This window comes from Choristoneura fumiferana, chromosome Z (assembly GCF_025370935.1).
Source record: "Choristoneura fumiferana chromosome Z, NRCan_CFum_1, whole genome shotgun sequence".
Classification (NCBI taxonomy): Eukaryota; Metazoa; Arthropoda; class Insecta; order Lepidoptera; family Tortricidae; genus Choristoneura; species Choristoneura fumiferana.
In genome coordinates, this window is record NC_133472.1 from 35,414,207 (window position 1) to 35,437,950 (window position 23,744).

A 23,744-nucleotide genomic window follows, 5' to 3' on the forward strand; every position below is an offset into this window, starting at 1 on the left:
TCTTACAATTTGGCGGTCACACCACATGGTATATGCACAAATATGTTTTATACAATTGCATAACCCGGTGTCTGACCAGCAGGCTTATGTGTAGGTACCTATGTATAATAAGTGTATTAATCGTAATTATTAAACCCGTAGCTTTACATGTTACGTACAGAGAAATTAAAAGTTTACGGGGTCGTGCTATTCTGTTATTAAGTGTTCTAGGAAGTGGGTTCAACTCTTAGGTTGCCTCATCAACCGTAACATCAGAAAATAATATTAGTTACACGAAAATAGCGATGAGTGTAATTATCCAGATAACTACCTACAATTAAGTATAATGGGTGGCCCAACAAATTTCCCTGAACTTTGGTTGCCTATAAATAGAGTTAATCGCTAATGTACATACACTATCCAAAACTCATTGACCAACCTCTAAATTCTGTTCTTTTACGGTCATTTTTGCGAAAGAGTTTTTTTATGTTCTATGCATGATTAATTATGTTTAATTACGCAACCGTGACCTGCTGGCTGTTCCCAAAGCTCGCACAGTGTCACACAAGAACTCACCTCTTATTCGAGCTCTATCGAATCTTAATACGCTTCTCGCATCGGCGCCACAGTGTGATATCTTTGCTAGTAGCTGGAAGAATTTATGTAGCGAGTGTATGAGGTTCTGTGAGGCGAAGGATAACCGTCCATCTTCACTAAATTGTTTGTAAATGTTAATCTGTTATCTTTTGTGCCATGTGTCATGTGTTGTGCTTGTTAATATTTTATGAATTTCACAGTGCTTTGGCTTGTCTGTAATGCTGTGTAATTATTTCATTAAATAAATAAATAAATAAATCATTACGTCAGTATTATCTCCTAAGTCCGCTCACACACAGTAATGTAATTAATTAAAGCTAGGTTAATTGATGATTTCCGTCGTCCCTCCAATTTTCATGGCTATTGAGTACCTAGTAGTTACATCAACATTATTTGTTAATAACAAACATGAAATGATTCGAAAAATACTAGTTTTACATTCATTGTAGGTGCAACTAAATCAGCGAAAGTTGAGGATAAATGACTTCAAAGTCAAAAGTGTTCATTTGCCAGAATACAGTACTGGAAGGTCTGTATGTTTTTTATTTCAGTGTATTCAGCCTGCACGCATGCGTGCAAATATTTTTGTTGAGAGGCGATTAATTATTTTAATACAATTACAAATTTCCTATGTCTTATACCAAATTAAAATAGATCAAAAATCACAAAAATAATCAAAATAAATAAATTCAAAAGTTCAATAATCATTTCCAAATAATACAAAATAATACCAAAAAATATGTAATTTTTTCTACAAATAACTCTTAACGGTATAAAAACATCTGTCGAGAAGCCAACTCGTCAACTATTTCCCCGGAGAGCCTTAATGTCCCGCGGCAGGTTGTTATACAATTTAATGCAATAAGTACCTAAATGACGAATAGTCTTTTACTTCAAATGAAATGAAGTTCATTGAATGAAAGTTGCTCCGTTCCTCGCTCAAAAGTTTTTCATCTCAAGTTTTTCTCTTATTGGCGTCAGGTTGCATTCCGGGTTCTCAACTAAATTAGCTCTTAGAATCATTGAAGTGATACTTATTTATTGATAGTGCGATGCAATTAAGTTAATGAAATTACTAAAGGCCCTTTGCAGCAAAAAATAAATATTGATGAGCACACAGAGAAAGAAAATGTTTGTTTAATTTTAGGTTCTGTAGTCCTACGAGGAACATTTATAGTTTCGCTATGTCCTTCCACGGCTTATTAAATAAAAGTGTGTCAAGATATTATGAAATTACTCAGGACACATCGCCTACAAATAAAATGGGGATGTTTTTTTCTCGTCTATAAACCCATTATTATGGAGTGTCGATGGGTAGGTCTTTTATAAGCATTTCAAGTTAGCTGAGATTATTTTTCAAATTAGTGAACCCCTTGAAAATAAAACTAGGCGTGATAAACATGAAAATATTGAATTACATCACAGAATGATTTTAAAGGTAAACTAACACAGCCGTAGGCCTTATTTTGGATCTTTTAATATTGAAAGTCTACCATTATAGGAACGTAGCCCGACACGTTCTTGGGTGTTTTTTTAATGAGACTTTATTCTCAAATCAAAATGTAGAGCTATCCTTAATTATAAGTAGGTACCTACATCGCACTAATATTATAAATGTGAAAGTTTGTGTGTGTGTGTGTGTGTGTGTGTGTGTGTGTGTGTGTGTGTGTGTGTGTGTGTGTGTGTGTGTTTGGTACAGTCGAGTTCATAAACTTGGTAACAAAAATTTGATCAAAACTATCTGAACACGACTCTATTGTTAATTGCTCACGTTTATGAACTCGACTGTACTCCTACATGTTAAAATGGACGAATTTGGATGAAATTTGATATGTAGATAGACAGCTGAACGTCTAAAATAACACATTAGTTACTTTGTCCCCATAGACCCACAAGATCGGGATAAAATCTCTAATTCTCAACCGCTGTGTTAGAGTCATGAAATATCGCACCGTTGTATTTCATGCAATTTCGGTAAAAATCACGAATTCCCGTGAGAATTTAGTAACATCTCGGAATTCCTATTGAAATACCAGATATAAATAGGTTTGTGCGTGCGAAGCTACTGGTTAGTCTAGTAAAAAACCGCCCAAGTGCGAGTTGAACTCGCGTGGAGAGGGTTCCGTACAATGTCAAAGTGAAATGATTTCCTCAATTTTTTTTATAAATATTTTTACGGCGCTTTTTAAATTAATACAAAATATCACATTTTAAATCCTCACAGTAAGACGCGAGTTAACTGCTACTAGCGCTATCTAGTGGTAGTAAACTATTTTCCGTAAGTGAACGTATTGAGTTTACCACACTGAAAATAAAGTGGTAAACTCAATACGTTCACACATTGATAGAATTCTTATAGGTTTTCCTGTATTCTACAAGCAATGAACTATAATATCTTGTATTTTTTTTTCAAAATGTTAGGCTTAGTTGTTTCGGAGATGAGGAAGGGGGGGGAATGGTCAATTTTCAGAATCAGAAATGTTTATTTGCTGGAACACAGTTACAAAGATGTTATGTTATAGTTTTATATCCAATGTATTCAGCCTGCATGTAGGCGTGCAAATTATTGAGAGTAGGTACAGTTACAATTTTATATTATTAAGAATGCCATATAATCAAAGCAATGACAAAGAAAAATGACAATTGAAATATTCCTAATAATAATTGACAATAATAATAATATAATGACAATACAGTAAGAAATAGAGGAGGTTCTTAGAATAAACAACCAAAATTATACAAATTATGTCAATTGTCAAGATACATTTTAATGCTATAAAAACACTTATCTAAGAGCCAGGTTGTGAGGCATCGTCTAAAAGCATTACCATTCAGCATCCTCAGATTACCTGTAAGACGATTGTAAATGACAATGCACATATTATAAACATTTTTTTTAACATAATCTAATCAAGCATTTCCTATGACCCTGATACACTTTTTCTGGATTTTAAAGACCCTGTCCAGATCTACTTTCGTCTTCTTTCATTAATAAAATTAAAACGATTTATTTAACAATAATAATAAATATATAATTGAGATCCTCATAACGAGCCCTTTCATTTGATACATGACACAGTAAGGTTTGCATTTTTTTTTGACCCTTATATTTAAAAAAATATTTATTTACTTTGCATATCTGTTTTTGGAAGATTACACCATCCTACGAAATTTCACCTGATTTGGTCTAGTAGATTCGGAGCAAATTGACTGTGACAGACGGACGGACAGACAGACAGACAGACGCACGAATGATCCTGTAAGGGTTCCGTTTTTTTGGTTTCCGTTATTTTACAAATAAATAAACGAAACCTAAGACAAAATATTATTATAGCAATTATTTAAGTACCTAAGCAATGCATTACAAGATAATTTTTGCAATATAATCTAACATCTCCCTCTTCCTTAAATTTAAGGAATTGATTTCAAACTACAATGTTTTAGCAAAGAAATAGTTGCATAAATAAAAAATAATATAATAAATTGTGTTTATTTGAAAAATACAGTGCTTTGCAAGAATAACCATGAGGGTCTTCGCTTCGCCTGTAATGCGGCGAACCAGTTGAAAATATACAATATAATTAATTTTACTTAAAATAAAACGCAAATTATTTTTCTCTTGCTCATGCTCTTAAAATGTTACTTTAGTCTCTGCATATCGGGTCTCTAAGCGCACTTCGTAAACAATAATTAACCCTTTAACCGCCATTGTCTGAATTATAAGACAAAAATTATCCAGCTCATTTCGCCGCAGTCTTATAATTAAGACAAAATGTCATATAGTCTCGGTGTAGGTGGCGTTACGGGCACGTACGAATGAAAACGTATTGGCGGTTAAAAGGTTAATAAATTAATTTTGAATAGATGTCCTGTACCCTTAGTGTAAGTTTTCGGTTACAAAATACGTCTCGATCGCGTTCGCGTTAAAATCTCAATTTGTATGGAAACACGAACAGCACCTCTAGCGGAACGTTTGCGATGTTCGTGTATCCATACAGATTGAGATTTTAACGCGAGCGCGATCGAGACGTATTTTGTAACCGAAAACTTACACTAAAGGCACTGTCCATTAGTCAAGCGTACGTTTTTAAAAAGTAATATTGTAATTTTGAACACAACATTGTTTTTTTTCTTCGCATTCAAAGTGAATAGTAGTGTTTAACGCGAGACTAAACAACCATAGTTGACTACACTATGACTAAACAACCAACCTTGTTTTAGTCCCTTGTTGAACAATCTACTATTTTTTCCGAGTACAGTATGTCCTAATAAAACTAAGCAAATTCCCAATTCTCATACAGTCAAGAACAATCTTGAACGCTGTTTCGTAGAAACCTCTGGGGTCAAAGGGCAAGCTTTCGCAGGCGTCGCCCAAGCGGAAGAGACGACAACCGACCATCTCGAAGCGTCTTCCGTAGTCAACCTTATTATATATGACCTCGGAAATCACTGGTGCAAGTGATGGATGGATGGGGATTATGTATGGACTTCGCATAGAAGTTGCATCAGAACTAAAAAGTACTTTCATGTTGAAGCTTTGCTTGATCGTACAGTACGATTATCTCCACTTCGAGTACTTTGACACTCGGCAAATTCTACAATGATTGAAATCAAGATTTGGTCATGGCCGCGACAACGTCTAATCCGGCTTTGTATATTAGACAATGTACAAAGCTTGATAGTGTCTAAGAAACAAAACAAATAGTAAATTGTCGTATTTTGTTTGTAATTAGGTAAACCGTAGGTAAGGTAACTATATCGTAGGCGACAGGCTATAAGTAGCAACCTGTCACTGTTGTACCGTTTTTGTCAAACTTTAAACCTAAAACTGCTAAAAAGTAGTGGGTAGTACCTACCCAAAATATTCCAACACCAGTGTGTGTACAATGTACAAGCTGTGTGTGTGTAATAAATCTAATTAGTTCGTCATTTAGATTATCAGAAAATATTGGACACGTATTTGTCTAAAACAAAATATAATACAAATATTTTATTTTGAATAAACAATTTCAATTTCAATTTCAATTTCAATTTCAATTTCAATAATGAAGACAAAGTCCCACGTTGTGCGACATTTCTAAACTGGGCAATAGCTAGTAATGACATAAGATTAGAGATGCCAATTATTGGGACAGTGAGGAACACTCGTACGTTTACCTTACACCAGTTTTTTCTTTTATTATAATAAGTATGATAATTAATTAACGCAAGTGTAGGTCACTGTCGGTGCCGTATTTTAATTGACTTTGTTATTCGACAGCCATGACTGTTCTACATAATATGATACATTACATTAGATATGTATGCCGACGTCGAACAGTAAGCAATTACGTAGGTAGGTACCTATGTCATTTTCTCTGGTTAGTTTATGGTTATGTAAGCTTAGTATACAAATTCTAATCTCTTGCAGAGCAATGACAAGTTTGAAAGGTCTACCAATTAAAGTTATTTTTATTTTCCTACGATGCTGTGAAAATTTTGTTTTTGTCTTTAATGGTGCGCTTTGTTTGTTTTCATTTTGTTTTGATTTATGAAAGAACACATTATGTACTTATGTACTTAGTAACAATTCGATGCAACTGTGCAACTTCATTAATTAACTGAATGAAATATTCAAAATGGAATACTTAAATGAAAAATTAAAAAAAATATCGAGCAAATCTCTATAGTTTCTATGACTATAAAATTTAGTAGAGCCGTAGATGTAGTGTACTACGTAACTACAGAAAGCTTACATTAACTATCATGGACGCACAGAACTTAACATTCATTACATTCTAATATAGGAGTTAAGCGTCTTACAGTCTGTTCCTCAGAAGCTTAGATGTAACTTCATGAAAAACGCATTCGCGTCTCAACTCAACGTCGCGTTAGCAGTGAATAATTATGGTTCTACCTAAATTAAATGCATCCTAATGTGGGCACATACTAATAACGTTTTGAAACTTTTGCATCTTTATAAAATTATGTAAAAAGATAGGAGAAAACATAAATTAAGGTAAAAAACAATTAATATGGCCCGTTTTGGGTTTCCGTTGAAATTAATGTGCGGGTGGTTGGTTTGTTGTAAATGAAGCGTTTATGTACCTTAGCAACTAATTTCATGTAAGCAGCACTTAGAAGCATCATTACACTGCAGGGTCGAAGAGCTAAGTAAATATACATATATGTATGTAGTTTTAATATATTTTATGAGAGGAGTCATGTGTCCAGCAATGGACTGTGATGATGATGATGATTATGATCATATGCAATTCTTTTTCTACCTTAACAACTACTTTAACAAACAACAGCAAAACAAACTCAATTTGGCTCCGTATGTTGTGTCACGCCTTTTATTTACATAATATTATAGCAGTATAGCTGTGTGATTTACGAAATCTAAATCAAAAATAGGCATAACCATTTGATTGGGACCAATATTAGGTGCTCGTCTACCAACCTACACGTCAAAACCTTCCGGTTCAAATCTTTTGAAACCCTTCATGTAGGCTGTAACATCAAAGCTTTTTTAAATGGCAACGTTGATAATTAATTGATATCTTTTTGATGTTGATCACCGCGATTTCAAAGAAGTGAAATATAGGTATAGTACAGTACGAGTACAACCAGAATGTTAATGGCGCTCGGGATTCGTCGATTCTTCGTTTTCCTGCAGATTCAAATGAGAAAGAAGAAAAAATGATTTGTTTCGTGTCCCGAACTACATTAGCAAACTAGTTTAAAGTGCCTAAGTGTACGTATGTTAAAAGCACTGAAGTAAGAATATTTAGACAATCGATGTTGCTACTTTTTCCCCTATCTTGCCGTCAATGCGTACAATTTTTTCGTGTTTTTCTGTGTAGGAATTTTGTAACTCACGGTTACTTAACTACCAATTTAATGTAATCCTTTTTGAACCACATCTTTGCATATAATATCTAACAAATTTTTAGTTTGCTATATTTACAATCGATATAAATATAATATATACTTACCGATTTAATGTAATCCTTTTTGAACCACTGCTTTGCATTATAACAAATATATAAACAAATTTTTAGTTAACTATATTTAACAATCGAGATAAATAATGACATATTTTATATAATTATATTAAGTTCGTGTTTTAACATCGGTATGTTCTATAGACATAGTAAATTGGTGATAAGTAATATCTTCATCACCATCATCCCAACCTATATACGTTCTACTGCTGGGCACAGGCCTCCTATCAGAATGAGAGTGCTTGGGCCATAGTTTCCACGCAAGCTCAGTGCGGATTGGGAACTTCTCACACACCATTGAATTGCTCCGCTGGGTTGTGCAGGTTTCCTCACGATGCTTTCTTGCACTGTGAAGCTCGTCGTAAATTTCAAATGTAATTCCGCACATGAATTTCGAAAAACTCAGAGGTGCGCGCAGGGGTTTGAACCCACGATCCTCTGCTTGAGAGGCCATTAGGTCAAATCACTCGGCCATCTTTTTTGTATAATTATTAGTTATATCTTTACCAATTTAAAATTAGGGCGCCTGGTGTGACGCGGGGCGATTTGTTTGACTGACTGTATTGTATTGCATATATATATATCTGGCATAAAGGTGTACTGCCGTTTCGGCAAAATATTTTTCGTCAAATTTCACTTCCCAAAAAACTTGTCGCAGTAGTTTCATTTCCCAAGCGAATCTTTAGGATATTAACGTTTCGCATTTTATTCATTTGGTGAAATTATCATTTGGCATAATTTTACATTGGCAGGTTTTATTATGACAAACGTTTATTAAGCAAACGTTTATTATGAGTATATTCTAAAAAAATGTTTGTTCAAAATGACACTCCGCACACGAACCAACCACAGAAACTTACTGCTATCAGAAAAGTAGGTTAGGTTAGGTTAGAACTGCGTCCCCCATAAAAACGAACTGCTATCAGAAAAGCAGGTTAGGTTAGGTTAGAACTGCGTCCCCGGCGTCCCCCACAGAAATGAACTGCTACTTACCAGAAAAGTAGGTTATTATGCCATGCAATATTTTGAGAAGAGTGCTTTATGCCAAACGATACATTTGACTAAATAATACTTGGTAATATGAAACATGACTAAATATTTATTTGTGAAACAATAATTAGCCAAAAAAATTTACTAACTGTAAAATTGCCATTTATAAGTTGTTTTAGCAAATGTTTTTTTGCCAAATGATAATTTGAGTAAAATATTGTGGGATGTGATACTTTGGGAAAAGTTTTTTGCCCATACATTAGTAATCCCTGCATAAAAAAAACATTCAGTGCTCAACCATCGACATAGTACTTTTGAATTAAGCTATCAAAAACTTACAGATTGAGATAGGAAAACAAATAAATGGCTTTGAGCCATATATGCGGTTGCGTGTTTCGCTAACATGCCATTTCTATTCCTCTGATTATTAGTTCTATGATTTGTAGCGTATTTCGCCTAACGCTTCCGATGCTCCCCGAGAGCCTGCGCGATCGACGACGCAGGGTGTGCGGCGAAAGTGATTGCCAAAGCGCCCCACCGTCTGCCAAAAGGGGGTGGGCTCGACAGTATATATACCGACTCTCAAGGTAAACCAATAGAGTAAAAACAGTTCCGGCGACTTAGCTTGAGGAACGGCCATCCCCGTCCCATCATGCGAGGGATCTGGAGCCTAGTGGTCAGTGCTTTATTTAGGACATCTTTATTTACTATCGGTGCTTAAAATCGGTCTAGCGGGCTCTATAGGATAATAAAGATCGCGAATATTAGTTTAACGATAATATCTGTGCTACAAGTGAATATTTTAAAAAGTGATATAATTTTAATAACACGATTCTTATCACTGCATGTTCAAAATGCGTTTTGGTGTAAAATTTGTTCTACCAGCAATTCGTTAAAAATTTATACGCGATTTGCGTTTAGTGGCTTTATTTTTATATTTGGTCTTTAAAAGAAAAGGTTTTAATAATTCCGACTGAATTCTATTTATATCGGACTTTTTTCAATGTTGTGATTTTAACTTAAATCCAAACTATCCACCAGCTTGAAAACAAAGAATTCACAAAATGAGTAAATTAAGTTTTTTTACAAACTCATTACTATAAAAATGACATCTCAGTGACTTTGATAAAATAGAAAACACAGTAAAGGCAAAATAATCGCTAAACTTAAAAAAAAACGTTCTCCAGCTGTAACATGCTGAACAAACTAAGTAATCGCTTGTTAACAAAAGTAAACATTGATTTAGAGTAAGTCAAATTTGCATTAAATATACTTATCTTTCACACCAATGTTTACACGTTAAGCTAATGCTTAACGTGTTAATTAAACAGTAAACTGTTAGGTGCTAATGTTTTCGTTCCGATCACAATAATCAAAAAGGAGCTCCAATGCAGAGAAATGATTATAATTTCAACAGTATTCTTACATTCTTTGCCAGTATTTGGTGTTCAGCGTCCTAATATTTATATTAGAACAGCTGTTGTGGTAGCAAAATCAGTTCTAACAAAACAAATTTTACCTAACCACCAGTACCTAATCCGGTAAAAGCAGACGTAGGTAGTTCGGTTCTGCTTAAAGTATATAAATTTGTACATACTAGCCATCCAATGGTTCATTTTAGTTTTTTTTTATCAAATCGTATTTCAGTCTCGCCTGATTGTTTACCAAAACCTGGTTAATAATATAATCATGTTTTCTCAATTAAATTCTAATCGGCAACGATCGGCGGTCGCCGTGCGTCCGATTGTATTATGCAATGAGAAACGATATCACTCTTCCGACTATGGCTGGGTCACGAACCACGACCTCGTTTCGGGGAGCATTTAAACATAATAACATGTATTGGGTGAACTCACTCTCACGTGCTTTAGTATGTTATAGTTGTCCGTTGTTGCACAACTTGCATACTAATACGCAGATGTACTCGTAAACTTTCTGCGCTTCAAGCTCAGACAAAAGAACTTCGAGCATGAGCTTAAAAGTCATTTAGCTTGAGGACGTTAAATTATTTTGGGGTGTATTTATGTTTAGCCATAAAGAATATTAAGGTAGATAAAGTAATTTTCTATAATAATTACTTTGTTAATTACCCATTGCTAACACAGGCAGATTTGTCCCCAAAACGTGGCCACAAATAAATCTCGATACGAGATTGTTAGCTCTCTGTAGTTATTTAAAGTGTCAATAAGGATTTGTGTAGAAGGTGTAGGCTGTGCTCCTTATAAAGGGGCCAATAAAATGTACCGTGGGATCGGTTACGTGGTCGTGGGACGACCGTATGGGTGCCGATTGCCACCGGCAACGGCGCACTCTTGCATAACTCTTGCATAATAACATCGTGAGCGTCGTCATGTTATTAGCCCCAAGTGCAAAGTACGTTAATGAACCAGGTGGACTTTCGCTGGGGTTTTCACTGATTCACATATCACCTTGGAACCTTGCGAAATGTGAAATTGTGTCGCCGATTTTAAAACATTTGCGTATCGTTTTCCTAAATTGTTTTAATCGTATAAGGTTTTGAAAGTTAGTCCTTGGTTCCCTAAAACGGCTTCTCAATTTTGTTGGTAACATTTTTTTTACTGTTTGCTTGTGCAAAGATGCACTAAATCGATACGTTTTAACGTTGCTATATTTACTACATTACGTATTTTCATGCAACGCTGTCTGTTTATCTAACATGTCATTATAAGTATCATCCTGCCTTACCTGTTTATAATTAATATAATAATGATATGTAGTATAATTTTTATTTGAAGGTATTACGATAAATTCTTTTTCTAATTCTCTATTTCCGGATACCGTCTCCGGTTGGCGCGACCGGTCAATTGAATAAAACAAGTCTCACGATACATGCACGCACTTTTCTCTTGTTTTATGTTCCAATGGCTTACATAATAATTATCTGAGATCCAAACTACTATTTTAAAGCAAGTACATTGCGTACGAGTGAAAATATGAGCCATTTGTTTATGATCTAACTGAGATATGGCCAGAGGCTTGAGAGTTGTTAAGGCCATTGCCATTACGTAATATAGTTTCATAGCCCGATATGGATGATGCCCAGTACAGCCTACCCACACAGAAACCAAAAGGAGAAACACGTTCCGTCTTTACTTAGATGTAGTGATAATATAGTCACCTAAACTTTCTATTACCATTTTTAATTAAAAACTTATTATTATAATTCGTATTAAATTTCGGCTATGCGATTTTACCAAATTTTACTAAGTAGTACCTATTGCAGCTACCGCTTGGCGAATTTACATGCAATGCGTTCCCAATAAATATTTTTGTTTTTTACTTAATTTGCATCTCACTTGTTTCAGATTACCCTAGCGGTAATACTTCAAGTCGCCCTTGTTACGGGAAAGGCGTTAATACAACAAAATCAACAAGCACAGCAGCAGTTGGAACCAAAACATCAAAATGCAATTACAGCACAGAAACGAATCGGTTATGACTACCCTGCACCACCGAGTGACCTGGTCAACCCTTTCCAAGATCACGGCGACCTCGGCCACCATGATGTGATCGATCACCACGAAAACCACGAGCATCACGAGTATCACGACCACCACGAAGAACCTGAGCACCACGACTTCCACGAACACCACGAAGAACACCACATTGAGGAACACCACGAGGAGCACCACGACCACCACGACCACCACGACCACCATGATCCTGGCTATTGGAAAAAGAAACTGATCTGGAAACCTGGATGGAAGAAGATTTGGAAGCCTGCCAAGAAACAAATATGGAAACCTTCATGGAAAAAGATCTGGAAACCCATTTGGGTACCCACCAAGATTCCTGTCTGGAAAGAAATTAAGGTTCCAGACTGGAAGAAAATCTACAAACCCGAATGGAAACCGATAAAAGTGCCAGCCTGGAAGGAAGTGAAAGTACCGGATTGGAAGAAAATTACGGTCCCAGTTTACAAAGATATTAAGGTCCCAGGTTGGAAAGAAATACAAGTACCAGCGTGGAAAAAGATATGGGTACCAGAATGGGTAAAAGTTGGCGTCCCGGGAGAGAAATATCTAGGTAAGGACCATGACGGATGGGAATACACCTCACACGATCTATGGAAAAAGAAGCTGGTCTGGAAACCTGTATGGAAGAAGTATTGGAAGCCGGCTAAGAAACAGATCTGGATTCCGGACAAGAAATTAGTGTGGAAAGACGAATGGAAGCAAATTTGGAAAACAGAAAAGAAACAAATTTGGGTCGATGACAAGAAGTTAGTATGGAAAGAAGCCTGGCAACAGATTTGGAAGCCATCCAAGAAACTGATTTGGGTGCCTGACAAGAAACTGGAATGGAAGGAAGCGTGGAAACAGATCTGGATCCCTGACTGGAAGCAAATTTGGGTGCCAGGCGTAAAGAAGATTTGGAAGCCTGTATGGATATCAGAATGGTTCCCATCGCCTGACCACCACGACCACCACCACGAGTCCCACGGCTGGGACAGGAGCGACAACAACACCGCCGCCAGCCAGAAAACTGTGGCCGTCCAGCCCGCGCCGCAGCAGCCGGCCCCTAAACCTCCACAACAGTCCACGTGGCAGTTCCCAAAATAATTAATCATAATAGTCTATTGAGTTTTTAAATCGATATCCATATGATTCAATTGGGCTCTCCCAATCCAAAGTCGGGTTATAATCAATGCTCTCGTCGGAGTGAGTGAGGTGTGTTGTTTGTTAAGCAAGACTGTCACGACACACTCGGAGTAAAACTAGTCCGGGCTAGGAAATAGTCGCATCAGACCACACTGGTAAATTTCACTTTATCTTATTGTTAAAATATAAATAATAATTTTAAGTGCTAAGCGAATACCGTGTGCGAATGCGATTGTTTTTTAGTAGTGGATGATCGTCATGGTCATGTAGGATGTAAGACGACATTTACCCAGTCGCCACTGAGGCAAGCTTTAACTCGTCTTTAAACAGTCATTGTAATCGTAAAATTACCATAATCAATAAGTCTGAGTAGTGTGCATAGGAGCTGTAATTGTAAGTCATCCACACGTTAAAAGTGCAATTCACGAACTAGATGATAGGTTTACTACCCACTGATGTTGTGTTTTGTTGTTTAGTATTATTAAGTTTTGTTTTATCTTTATAATTAGTTTGTTATAAATATAGCGAAACCAATGATTTAAGAGTTTGTTTCAATTTAGGGTACCCATTGGCGATTTGGAGGAAAGAGTGACACCATGACACCAGACTAATAATTTATTCATGAGTTCAATATTCTACATAATTTTGTATCCAGGTTAAATGAAGATGTAAGTGTGCACCCATCAGCAGTGGTTTAGCAGTTCATTTATGTGACAGGGCTTCAAGCAACAGGTGTCCACAAGGCTGTTCTCGAACTGCACGCGGTCCATTGCACGCTGAAAGTTGTACGCGAACCGTCCAGGAATCCTCGTAACACCGATTTCTAAATCTGTAAATAAAAATAAAAACATTTTTTTCGACCTATGTACTCAAGTACAGATAGAGTAAGTAAGGAGAAGTATCAGGGTTTTAATGTGCCCATATATTTAACACAAGCAAATGATGGTCAAATAGCTCATCCATCGCTGGTAGTTTACCGAATTCATCCTAAAGCATTGTAATTATTATTTATTCTGGTTTTATTTATCCACGAAATTAATATTAAAGTCTAGTGAGTCCCCATATATGACATATATGAAACTACATCGAAACCTAACTTAACAACTAAGGCTACCAGATAAAAATAATTGAGAATTGGAAATGTCATAATAAATGGTTTTGAAAACAACAATCGTCAAACTACTGCGGTAATTGCTGCACTCTGAATAATCGCCGCAACGTCCAGATATATTACGATCGATATCGATAATAAATGTTTAATTATTTCATGGTATAGTGAATAAAACTCACTTTTTTCCATGGAAAAAAAAAGAAAGTATTATTCGGAATTGTGAAACAATTCTATAAGTAATGCCTTTGTTCCATGTCGTGGAAAGACTATCATGAAAACCTAGTACAGATGCGATAATTTTTTTCAAAACTATCGATACTCCACTTACTGGCTACATCATTTTTCAGATCGAGAGATCCTTTAGGACCGGTTTCGGAGCCGTAGCAAAACATGTAGTGAGCTTTAGCCAGTTCCCTGCCGCAGAGCGTGCGCCGGCCCTCGAGAGAACTCTGCGCTGTCACCGTCCCCGCCAGCAACACCAACAGGATACAAAACATCTGTCAACAAACCAACGTGAAAATATGAATCCATCAGTTCTTCATTTCTTAGGTTTAGAGCATAGCATTGACGTAAAAATTATCTAATTGCCATATTGCCTAATTTTTATGACGTCAATGATGGCAAGTTTGGTTGTGTAGGTACTGGACACTGACTAAAAAGTGTTGCATCAAAAGGGCTACTTTTCCTATCGATGTTTCCACGGGATTGGGATTTATGCATTCTGAAGCCCAAACTCTATCGCTAAGTTTGTAAGTCTAGAGACATCATATTTAGCAGGGCTGGTTGTTTGTATAGCCCAGAATATCAAATTACTTGCCAGATCTGATTCTTCACATTACTATCCAGTTTATGAAATCAAGTAGTAGAAAAAATGCAATATAAATATTAAATTATCAGTACATTTCAAAGACAGAAAGTAACTAACTTTTGTTACTGTTCCTAGGTAAGTAACTACTGGATAATATATATGTATAATGCATTAACTGAATATATAGGTACAGTCAACGTCATAAATAAGTGATCACTTTTGTACCTTGTCACTTTAACGTCATGTTTGAAAAGTCATACGAAATTGGGATGTCCCAATTTTTGACAACATATAATAAATCGAAAACCATTTGGAGAAATAGGCTTTGTGAAGCGTTTTCAGAAATCAGATTCCAAAAATGTGATAAACTGAATTAAATAAACAAAATTTAAGTAATGATCCTCATTTGTCCCCTGCAGTGTCCCGTCACAATAACAATTATAAAGCAGGTCTACACTCTTAAGCAAATTGGCAGTTTGAAATGTTGCTGTCCTGTAATAGCAAATAGTGACAAAGATAGAACTTTAATCACATGATGCGCACCCGGCTTTAAACAGTTGTCATTTATCGCAAAGTCCGAAATGTATACGAGTATTTCCAATATATTTTTACAAATTAAATTATTAAATTACTACGTTACAAGTAAATACAAAAGAATTTAAATATCAGATTTAAATAAAAATATCTATTTACTATCACGCCATTAAACAAACATAGGAATAATCGAAGCAAAAAGAAGAGAAATAAATAAAACTATTTGTCATGGTTCATTTAGGACCCTAAGCCGTGCTTGAATTATTGTCAAATTGTAATGCCACAGATTATGTTATGTATGACCTGAATTTTTCTAGGCAATGGAACGTGGCTGTCTCACTGTGACGTCGTCCAGCGTATTTCGTAAAAAAAATATAAAAAATGAAATACGCATCCAAATTCAAAAACAATGAAGATGGCATCTTAAAATATCCTATTCTTTCCAAAAATAAAATAAAAACTATAGGTTATTTTTTTTTGTGCATCCCAATTGTGTAGTGACTGAAAGCTAGTGATTTAATTTCAGCATGTTCATAGCTAAATTTCACGAGACTAATTTTAATAAGAGCTGGAAGAAGCCGCACAAGAGCGAGCCAAATGGTAAACTCTTCTACGAGCCCTATGTGCCTAGTGAGGGATAACAGGAACAATCATCATCATCATCCATTTTAATAATTTAAATTTTATACACAAAATTTAATACCACGTTATAATTTCACCTTTTATATTATCGTCACTGCTTTGTAGAAAGCTCGTATCTCAATACAATGCGTAAATTAAACTGAACCGTGAAACGTACAAGGCAAACTGCAGGTTAAAGATAATCAATTTTGGTAGGGTGAGGGAGGGCACCAGTCATGGACAGGAACCAATAATGGAATATTTTTCCGCTAACCCAATATTAAGAAACGACGCTACTTTTTCTGAAACTAATAACACTTAGGTATGTGCAGATAACTGATGATCATAACTGGTAAAGTTCATGAATGGTGAGCTATAAGGTATTGAATCCTTGCTGTCCATTATTCGATACAACTGTGCTTAACATGCCCATGATTGTTGCCGTCACCTAACAACCTTTTTCAAAGTGACGCGATAGGTATAGATTACTCGCTGCTCGTCTCAGCGTTGTGGCAATAACTTCCCTTCCTAGGTATAAGTACGAGTACTCCGTTTTTTTAGCTTTACAAATAAGGTAAACAATCTTGACAAGTCTTTTTATTGAAAACGTAACTATTACTTATGATACCAAAAGCATGTAAATGATGATCATAGTCTTTGCTAAATGTTAAGTACATATTTGCTGTGACTTATTTTCCAAAAGATTTTTTCAATAAAAAGACACGTCAAGATTGCTCACACTCTTTCTAATGCTAAAAAAAAATGAAGTATAAAATCCACTAACCAGTCGAGTTATACTTAGTTTGTAAAAAAATCCGATCCGATTAATAATTATTAATTAAAAAGAATCCGATTGGATTTAGGGACCTTTATAAAACGAGCCTATCAGTCTCTCAAAGGGTCGGCAACGCACCTGTGATATCCCTCGTGTTGACAGGTGTGTATGGGCGGCGGTGATTGCTTCCCATCCCGTGACCCGCAACCTCGTTTTCTCCCTCTTATATATAAAAAATGCAATCATTACATAAGTTCCGATTTTTAGATTTTTTAACCTCAATGCTTTTCGTTATGGTTTTAATGTGTTAATTTTACCTAAACAAAAGGTTGTGCATATTTATGTACAGTCAGCATCAAAAGTAGCTGTACACTTTAGTACTTTGTCGTTTTACAGCCACATACTAAACGCCATGCAAGATTGTCAATGTAAAAAAGAGTAAGTAAAAAGTGATCCGCTACTTTTGATGCCGACTGCACTTGTTTTCCACCGTAGCGCGTAGACTACTTAATAATTCTCGGATTTTAATAAACAAAGGATCAAAAAAGATTATACCAGGTTTACCTTAAAAACCGGACAAAAAAACAAGCGTGTGAATCATTAGATACTTTGGTGTGTCTAAAATTGGTGTAAATGTTTCTTAGAAATTTTACTTTTAGTATTTTTTTTTGTAGATCTATATAGTCATCAATTACAATTATTATCAAAATTATCTATAGCGTTTCAACCGTACCATTAAACATACGAAAATAATATAGGTAACAAAGTTTTCCTAAGTAGGTATAACTGGTTTGTATCCTTGAATCAAAGAATAAGGCGTTTAGAAATTAATTCCAATGGAATTTGTCAACAAGGCTGTGGCTAAAAGTATCGCGGTTTGTAAACGAAACTAACACTCCGCACTCAATTGTCACTTTACCATAACGAGGCGCCAACTATTTGTAGGTATATAAGTATAGTATATAAGTATATAAGCCCTCTTGTTCTGAGAGGAGGCCTGTGCCCAGCAGTGGGACGTATATAGGCTGGGAATGATGATGATGATGAAGTATAGTCGCCATCAAATATTTCGGAGCGGCCAAGGTAATCAAAAATATCAATACATGAACTCTAATAACTTAATAATAGAGTGCATGTACCGATAATATTTTTGACCACCTTGGCCTCTCCGAAATATCTGAAGCCGACTGTACGATGAGCTCAGTGACACTTGGAGCAATCATAGTTTTTATATTATATATTAATAATTACTTATATTAAGTAAGTAAGGTCAGTCTTCACTTGTTCGATCGCAAATATTAAGTAGGTATACGGAGTCAGACAGGGCTGGATTTAGGAGAGGGTATGTGGGGTCACCACATGAGAGAGATCCCGACAATAGGGTTTAAACAGAAACATTTTTTCAAAAAGTTTTTTTCGCAGTTCCTTCGTTGCCCCAAAGCTTCCGCTCCTCTAAACTCGGCCCTGGGCTCTGGTGTCAGATATTTTACAGTTGTCTATCTCTACACACAACCAACGACAAGACGCCTAATTCTGTATAATGCCTGTGATCGAATGGGTCGAGTTATGACTTCTTCCTAGCGCAGACTATTATCGATAGATCCTCAGTCCATTTAGTTAGAGAGTCACATAGTTTTATAGTTCGCTTAATTAGTGTAGATACTTTGCGCTACCGCTTACAATTTCTCATTCACACTCTTTTCGTACTTTAATTATTATACCTACTACCTATTATACTTTCTCTTAAGCCAAGTCTCGGGGTTTTCTGTATACGTTAACACTCTTAGTAGACACTTACCAGTTGTGCCCGTTGCGTGACCGTTGTGCTGAACTCACAAAACTAATTTCGAAGTTAGAATAAACCTTTTATTTTTGATATTGAAGGCTGGTGGTGCTAAGAACGGGCTGCGGACTGACAAATGATCGGACTTTGTTGACAGCGGCGAACATGATACTTCAATGTAGGTACCTACCCATAACGTGACCACACAAGTTGCTTAGCACGCAGTCTACATGAAAAAAAAAACATGGCAACTTAGCCTCTGTTTACAATCTTTCATTTGTCTGAGAAACTACTGATACTCGTCTGCTGCAGTCGATATGCTGAAACAAGTGCTGCAGTCGATATGCTGAATCAAGTGCTGCAGTCGATATGTTGAATCAAGTGCTGCAATCGATATGCTGAATCAAGTGCTGCAGTCGATATGTTGAATCAAGTGCTGCAATCGATATGCTGAATCAAGTGCTGCAGTCGATATGCTGAATCAAGTGCTGCAGTCGATATGTTGAATCAAGTGCTGCAGTCGATATGTTGAATCAAGTGCTGCAATCGATATGCTGAATCAAGTGCTGCAGTCGATATGCTGAATCAAGTGCTGCAGTTGATATGCTGAATCAAGTGCTGCAGTCGATATGTTGAATCAAGTGCTGCAGTCGATATGTTGAATCAAGTGCTGCAGTCGATATGCTGAATCAAGTGCTGCAGTCGATATGTTGAATCAAGTGCTGCAATCGATATGCTGAATCAAGTGCTGCAGTCGATATGTTGAATCAAGTGCTGCAATCGATATGCTGAATCAAGTGCTGCAGTCGATATGCTGAATCAAGTGCTGCAGTCGATATGTTGAATCAAGTGCTGCAGTCGATATGCTGAATCAAGTGCTGCAGTCGATATGCTGAATCAAGTGCTGCAGTCGATATGCTGAATCAAGAACATACATTCCTCGATTAAATTACTAGAAATAAAAGTTAATAGCTATAGTATAAATATACCTACTTATATGTAATAGGCATTTATATCAACAATACTTAATTATTGAAGCTTTCGTGAGAAATTATTTATATTTAAAATAAAGCAAAAAAAACATCACTCAATCAGGAAGTTACATAGCATTCCATAACGAACGTAGATTATGTTATCGAAACTTTATATCAAAATACTGCGACGTGAGTAGTGATATTGTTTTTTTCTCACTGTTTTTAACCTAGTTTTTAACTGAACAGTCAAGAACAAAAAGATGCTGCATCTACGAATGGGTATATAAGGTGCTAACAAATTACGTGCCATCAGCCAAATAAATGGTCTATTAATTATTAAACAAGTTCTCCTATGAAATGAATTTGTCGCTTAAGTCGAACTTTCAAGTTGACAAACACGTCTATTAACATTATTGTTTTGTGACATGCAAACGATTATCAACTTTAGGGTGGTAGACCACATATTTGGCTGATGGTACCAAAAGGTACCAATATTTTTACAGCTGGTAGTACTCGCCTCTAGGGGTAGACTTAAGTATAAAATATGTAAAAGTTATCTTACTTTTTGGAGATAATTTTATTAGAGAATGAACTTTACTGCGTAAAAACAGCCTGTTAATGAGATAACATAATGGTAGTATACATAAAAAAAGTCCTTTTTTATCCAAAAAAATCCGAATTCACATCAAAATTACTGATTGCACAGCCAAATACTCCACTCAAAATATTACGTAATAAACTGCAACTTATATATTCGTGGCGTACCGCTATTTATTTTAAAGTAAAGCATTTTTATTATTGCACAGCTATAATAATGACTAACGCACATCATACCTTGTAATTCTTTTTTTTATATATATAGCTTCTATTTTTGCACATCAAATATATTTACCTATCAATTTATTTTCGGCATTTATATACTTTTTACATAACCGCACTAGTAGGGGCCAAAGTCTTTTCTAAATAAATTAGGTTCTAGGTTCTAGCGCTTCGCTTCGCTTCGTGTTGTGGTCACAATTGTACCTAACGCTCCTTCTCGCTCCGCTGTCGTCGTACTTAATTTTCCGGTGCCAAATAGGTGCCAACATGTTTGACACAATGAAAATTGTATAATCCATAGAGGCATTAAAAGGTATTAAAAGCGTGAAAAAATATTTTATAACAAAAAATTTAACTGACTACAAAAACCATGAAAATAATTTTCTATCAATCTGAAGTCGGTGCCTCAGCACGAGACAGTAGGAGTGGAACTATAGTCGTCTATCTCACCTACGCATTATACTTATATTGGGCTTCAATCACTCCTGTTGGCTCGTGCTGAGGCACCCACTTAAGACTGGTAGTAAATTATTTTTATGGTTTTTTGTAGTCGGTTCAATTTTTTGTTGTAAATTTTTTTTTCACGCTTTTTAGTGTAAATAATCTAAGATACCATAGCTTAATATAAACTGCTCGTCACCTTTTACGAAAGATTGCTTTTTCCGATGCAGAGACATTAATTATTGAGGAGTCCTGGTACTTCACCAACGGTTTCATTTCATCATCCTGATTTGGTGCTTATGGGACTTAATTGAAGGCATTCATATACGAATGCAAAAAAAACATATCGGTTCATAAATGACGGAGTTCTGAGATAACAAACATAAAAAAATACAACAGTTGATAACCTCCTCCTTTTTTGAAGTCGTTTAAAAACGATTTCCAGCTTTCTGGAAATTAATCCTTCAAAAAATGCCAATCTTGGCCTACTAGGCGATTATTCCGTAAATATCACAGATGTTAGAAAGGTTTAAACTGATATCGAAAGTAGGTTACCTAATGATTAAAATCACATCAATAACTTAAAAAAACAACAGAAACATCCCAAATATTAATTTCAAACTCTCCCATACACTTAGTACCTACGCAGTTAGATGAAAGGCTTAAAAAATCCACTAGGTACTAATTTAATGAACTAACTACTTTAATTTAAAAAAAGTTATTAATGTGCTTATACTCAGGTTCTTTTACTTAGGTAACGTACTTTCGATATCAGTTTAAAGTTTTCTGATATCTGTATATTTAAGTACAGAATATTCGCCTGGCTACACTCCACGATTACACCCGGTTTAGGTACGGTGTAAGCTGTTATCATGATAATATTAGCAATCTACCTCTAGCTATCCAATTTAAATTTACTAAGCTTAGGTATGTATCACTAAATCCTTTGGAGGCACTGAGCAACCTCTTTTTTACGATGCAGTCCAAATACCACGGGGATTAATATTTATTAATTTTATGTGATGTACTAGTTAAAAATTCAAAATACGAATACCTATGTATTAATTACCTACTAAAGCACTTATCCAATCCAGGACCTAAACGAAAAATGCTGAATTGTCCCAATAATATTTGACAACTTTTATGTAAGTAGCAAGTAGGAATACGCGGGTTTCCTAATCCACATTTAATATGATAAAATATTTGTTATATTCTAGACTCACCATTATCTAATCGGTATTGGTTCAGTCTACAACAGGTCTGTTTTGGTTGTGAGACTCGCTTTTATACCCTTATCAAAAAGGCTATTTTGACGACACTATCATTAAATATGCACATCGTCCAGTAAAAGACAGTATTATACACGTGGAACTAATTATAGACCTCTAGGTAGTCTAGACGCAGACACAACGCTGATAAAAAACTATAGTTATCTATACAAGTGTAGCCTTGCTATCTTCGTTGGTGCACTTCTACTTAAATACTTAGTTGCAATTTTGCTAATTTATATACATCGATTAAACCACTATTGCTATTGAACAACATTATTATTCGGGCACTACGCCCCTAACATTTTTTAACAGTCTTATTCTCGGTCACTCACTTATCGTTTGCTTAGATATGTCCGTTTTCCTAGAAGTTCTTGTCTTCAATGAAAACCATATTCAATGATTACGCGATATAATTGAGTATAGAAAATACTAGTGTGGTAAGTAAGGTAAGTGTTTGTGTGGAATAAAATTGTGCAACTAACTTAATTACGTTCAGTCAGATGAACAAAATAACCGAATCTATATAAACTAAATTGGTCGTTCATACGTATTTGTTCCAACAAATGATTGATTTTATCATTTATAACTTTTTATGACGGGCATCTTTACCAGGTATGTAACGGATTAAAGATACAAACTTCAACTTGGTGCATGCTCTAATGAGTTGTCTGGTGGAGCTAGTTTCTTCTTACTTACCAAAATCCATAAACGAGTAAGTGCCTATCATCTCAATTCTCATCAGCTCATCTCGGCCCATGTATGTCCCAATCATTCAACGATTGAATTGCTTCTCAGGTGTGTACCTACACACAACTTTTTACTGGCGTACTTAATTATATTCTTAATTATTGATTCGATTAAAGTCTATACATGTAGTTGTATAACGAATCTTAAATCAATCCGAACACCGGAAGTGGATTAAATTCACTTGCTATAGCTAAAAATATTAAAATTAACAAGTTAATGCAAGTTAAATGAAGTTAACTTGTTAATTTAGTGGATAACGCAGAGCCTATTCATTGCCAGCAGCTTCATTATTTATTGCTATATCAATAACATAATATCACATTCATCAGTCTTTTATAAAATCAGATATTGCTGTGTTCATTACATTTTTAACCGACTTCACTTCTATGTTCCAATGTTTGTATTTTTTTTTTATGTATGTTGGCCGATTACTCAGTCAATTGTGGACCGATTTTCAAAATCTTTTTTTATTCGTAAGGGTACTCTTCTGAGGTGGTCCCATTGTCACCAAGTCAAGATCTGATAATGGGATCCTAGGAAAAACGAGGGCAAACCTTAAATTTTATAGGCACACCTATGGCGATTTTGGCATTTTTAGCGTGAAGATAAGCATTTACATCCAGAAAGTATCATTTGGTATACTGGACCTGATGAAGAAGACCGTAGATCACCAATGGAACTCGTCA

The 23,744-nt window shown here is 35.6% G+C and overlaps 2 protein-coding genes across 2 annotated transcripts; one reads left to right on the plus strand and one right to left on the minus strand.

Annotated features, from left to right (window-relative positions):
• Positions 1-9,154: 9,154 nt before the first annotated feature.
• LOC141435810 (uncharacterized) lies at positions 9,155-13,716 on the plus strand. Its single transcript, XM_074098637.1, has 2 exons — positions 9,155-9,228; positions 11,879-13,716. Exons 1-2 carry the CDS (start codon positions 9,205-9,207, stop codon positions 13,133-13,135), a joined length of 1,281 nt encoding a protein of 426 aa, XP_073954738.1. The 5' UTR covers positions 9,155-9,204; the 3' UTR covers positions 13,136-13,716.
• A 55-nt stretch (positions 13,717-13,771) lies between these two features.
• LOC141435820 (insulin-related peptide 2-like) lies at positions 13,772-22,628 on the minus strand. The gene is made up of 4 exons (XM_074098649.1): positions 22,264-22,628; positions 17,162-17,245; positions 14,614-14,782; positions 13,772-14,003 (listed from the first exon to the last, which is right to left on the minus strand). The coding sequence occupies exons 1-4, from the start codon at positions 22,264-22,266 to the stop codon at positions 13,858-13,860; spliced, it is 402 nt and encodes a 133-aa protein (XP_073954750.1). The 5' UTR covers positions 22,267-22,628; the 3' UTR covers positions 13,772-13,857.
• Positions 22,629-23,744: the final 1,116 nt, after the last annotated feature.

Bases quoted from the DNA above. Each gene is read 5' to 3' on its own strand.
- LOC141435810 (XM_074098637.1), top strand. From the start codon at position 9,205: ATGCGAGGGATCTGGAGCCTAGTG. The intron at 9,229-11,878 runs GTCAGTGCTTTA...CACTTGTTTCAG, and splicing joins GAGGGATCTGGAGCCTAGTG to ATTACCCTAGCGGTAATACT.
- LOC141435820 (XM_074098649.1), bottom strand. The intron at 14,783-17,161 runs GTGCGTTGCCGA...GTTTGTTGACAG, and splicing joins CAACACGAGGGATATCACAG to ATGTTTTGTATCCTGTTGGT. The intron at 14,004-14,613 runs GTAAGTGGAGTA...TTTTATTTACAG, and splicing joins TCTGAAAAATGATGTAGCCA to ATTTAGAAATCGGTGTTACG.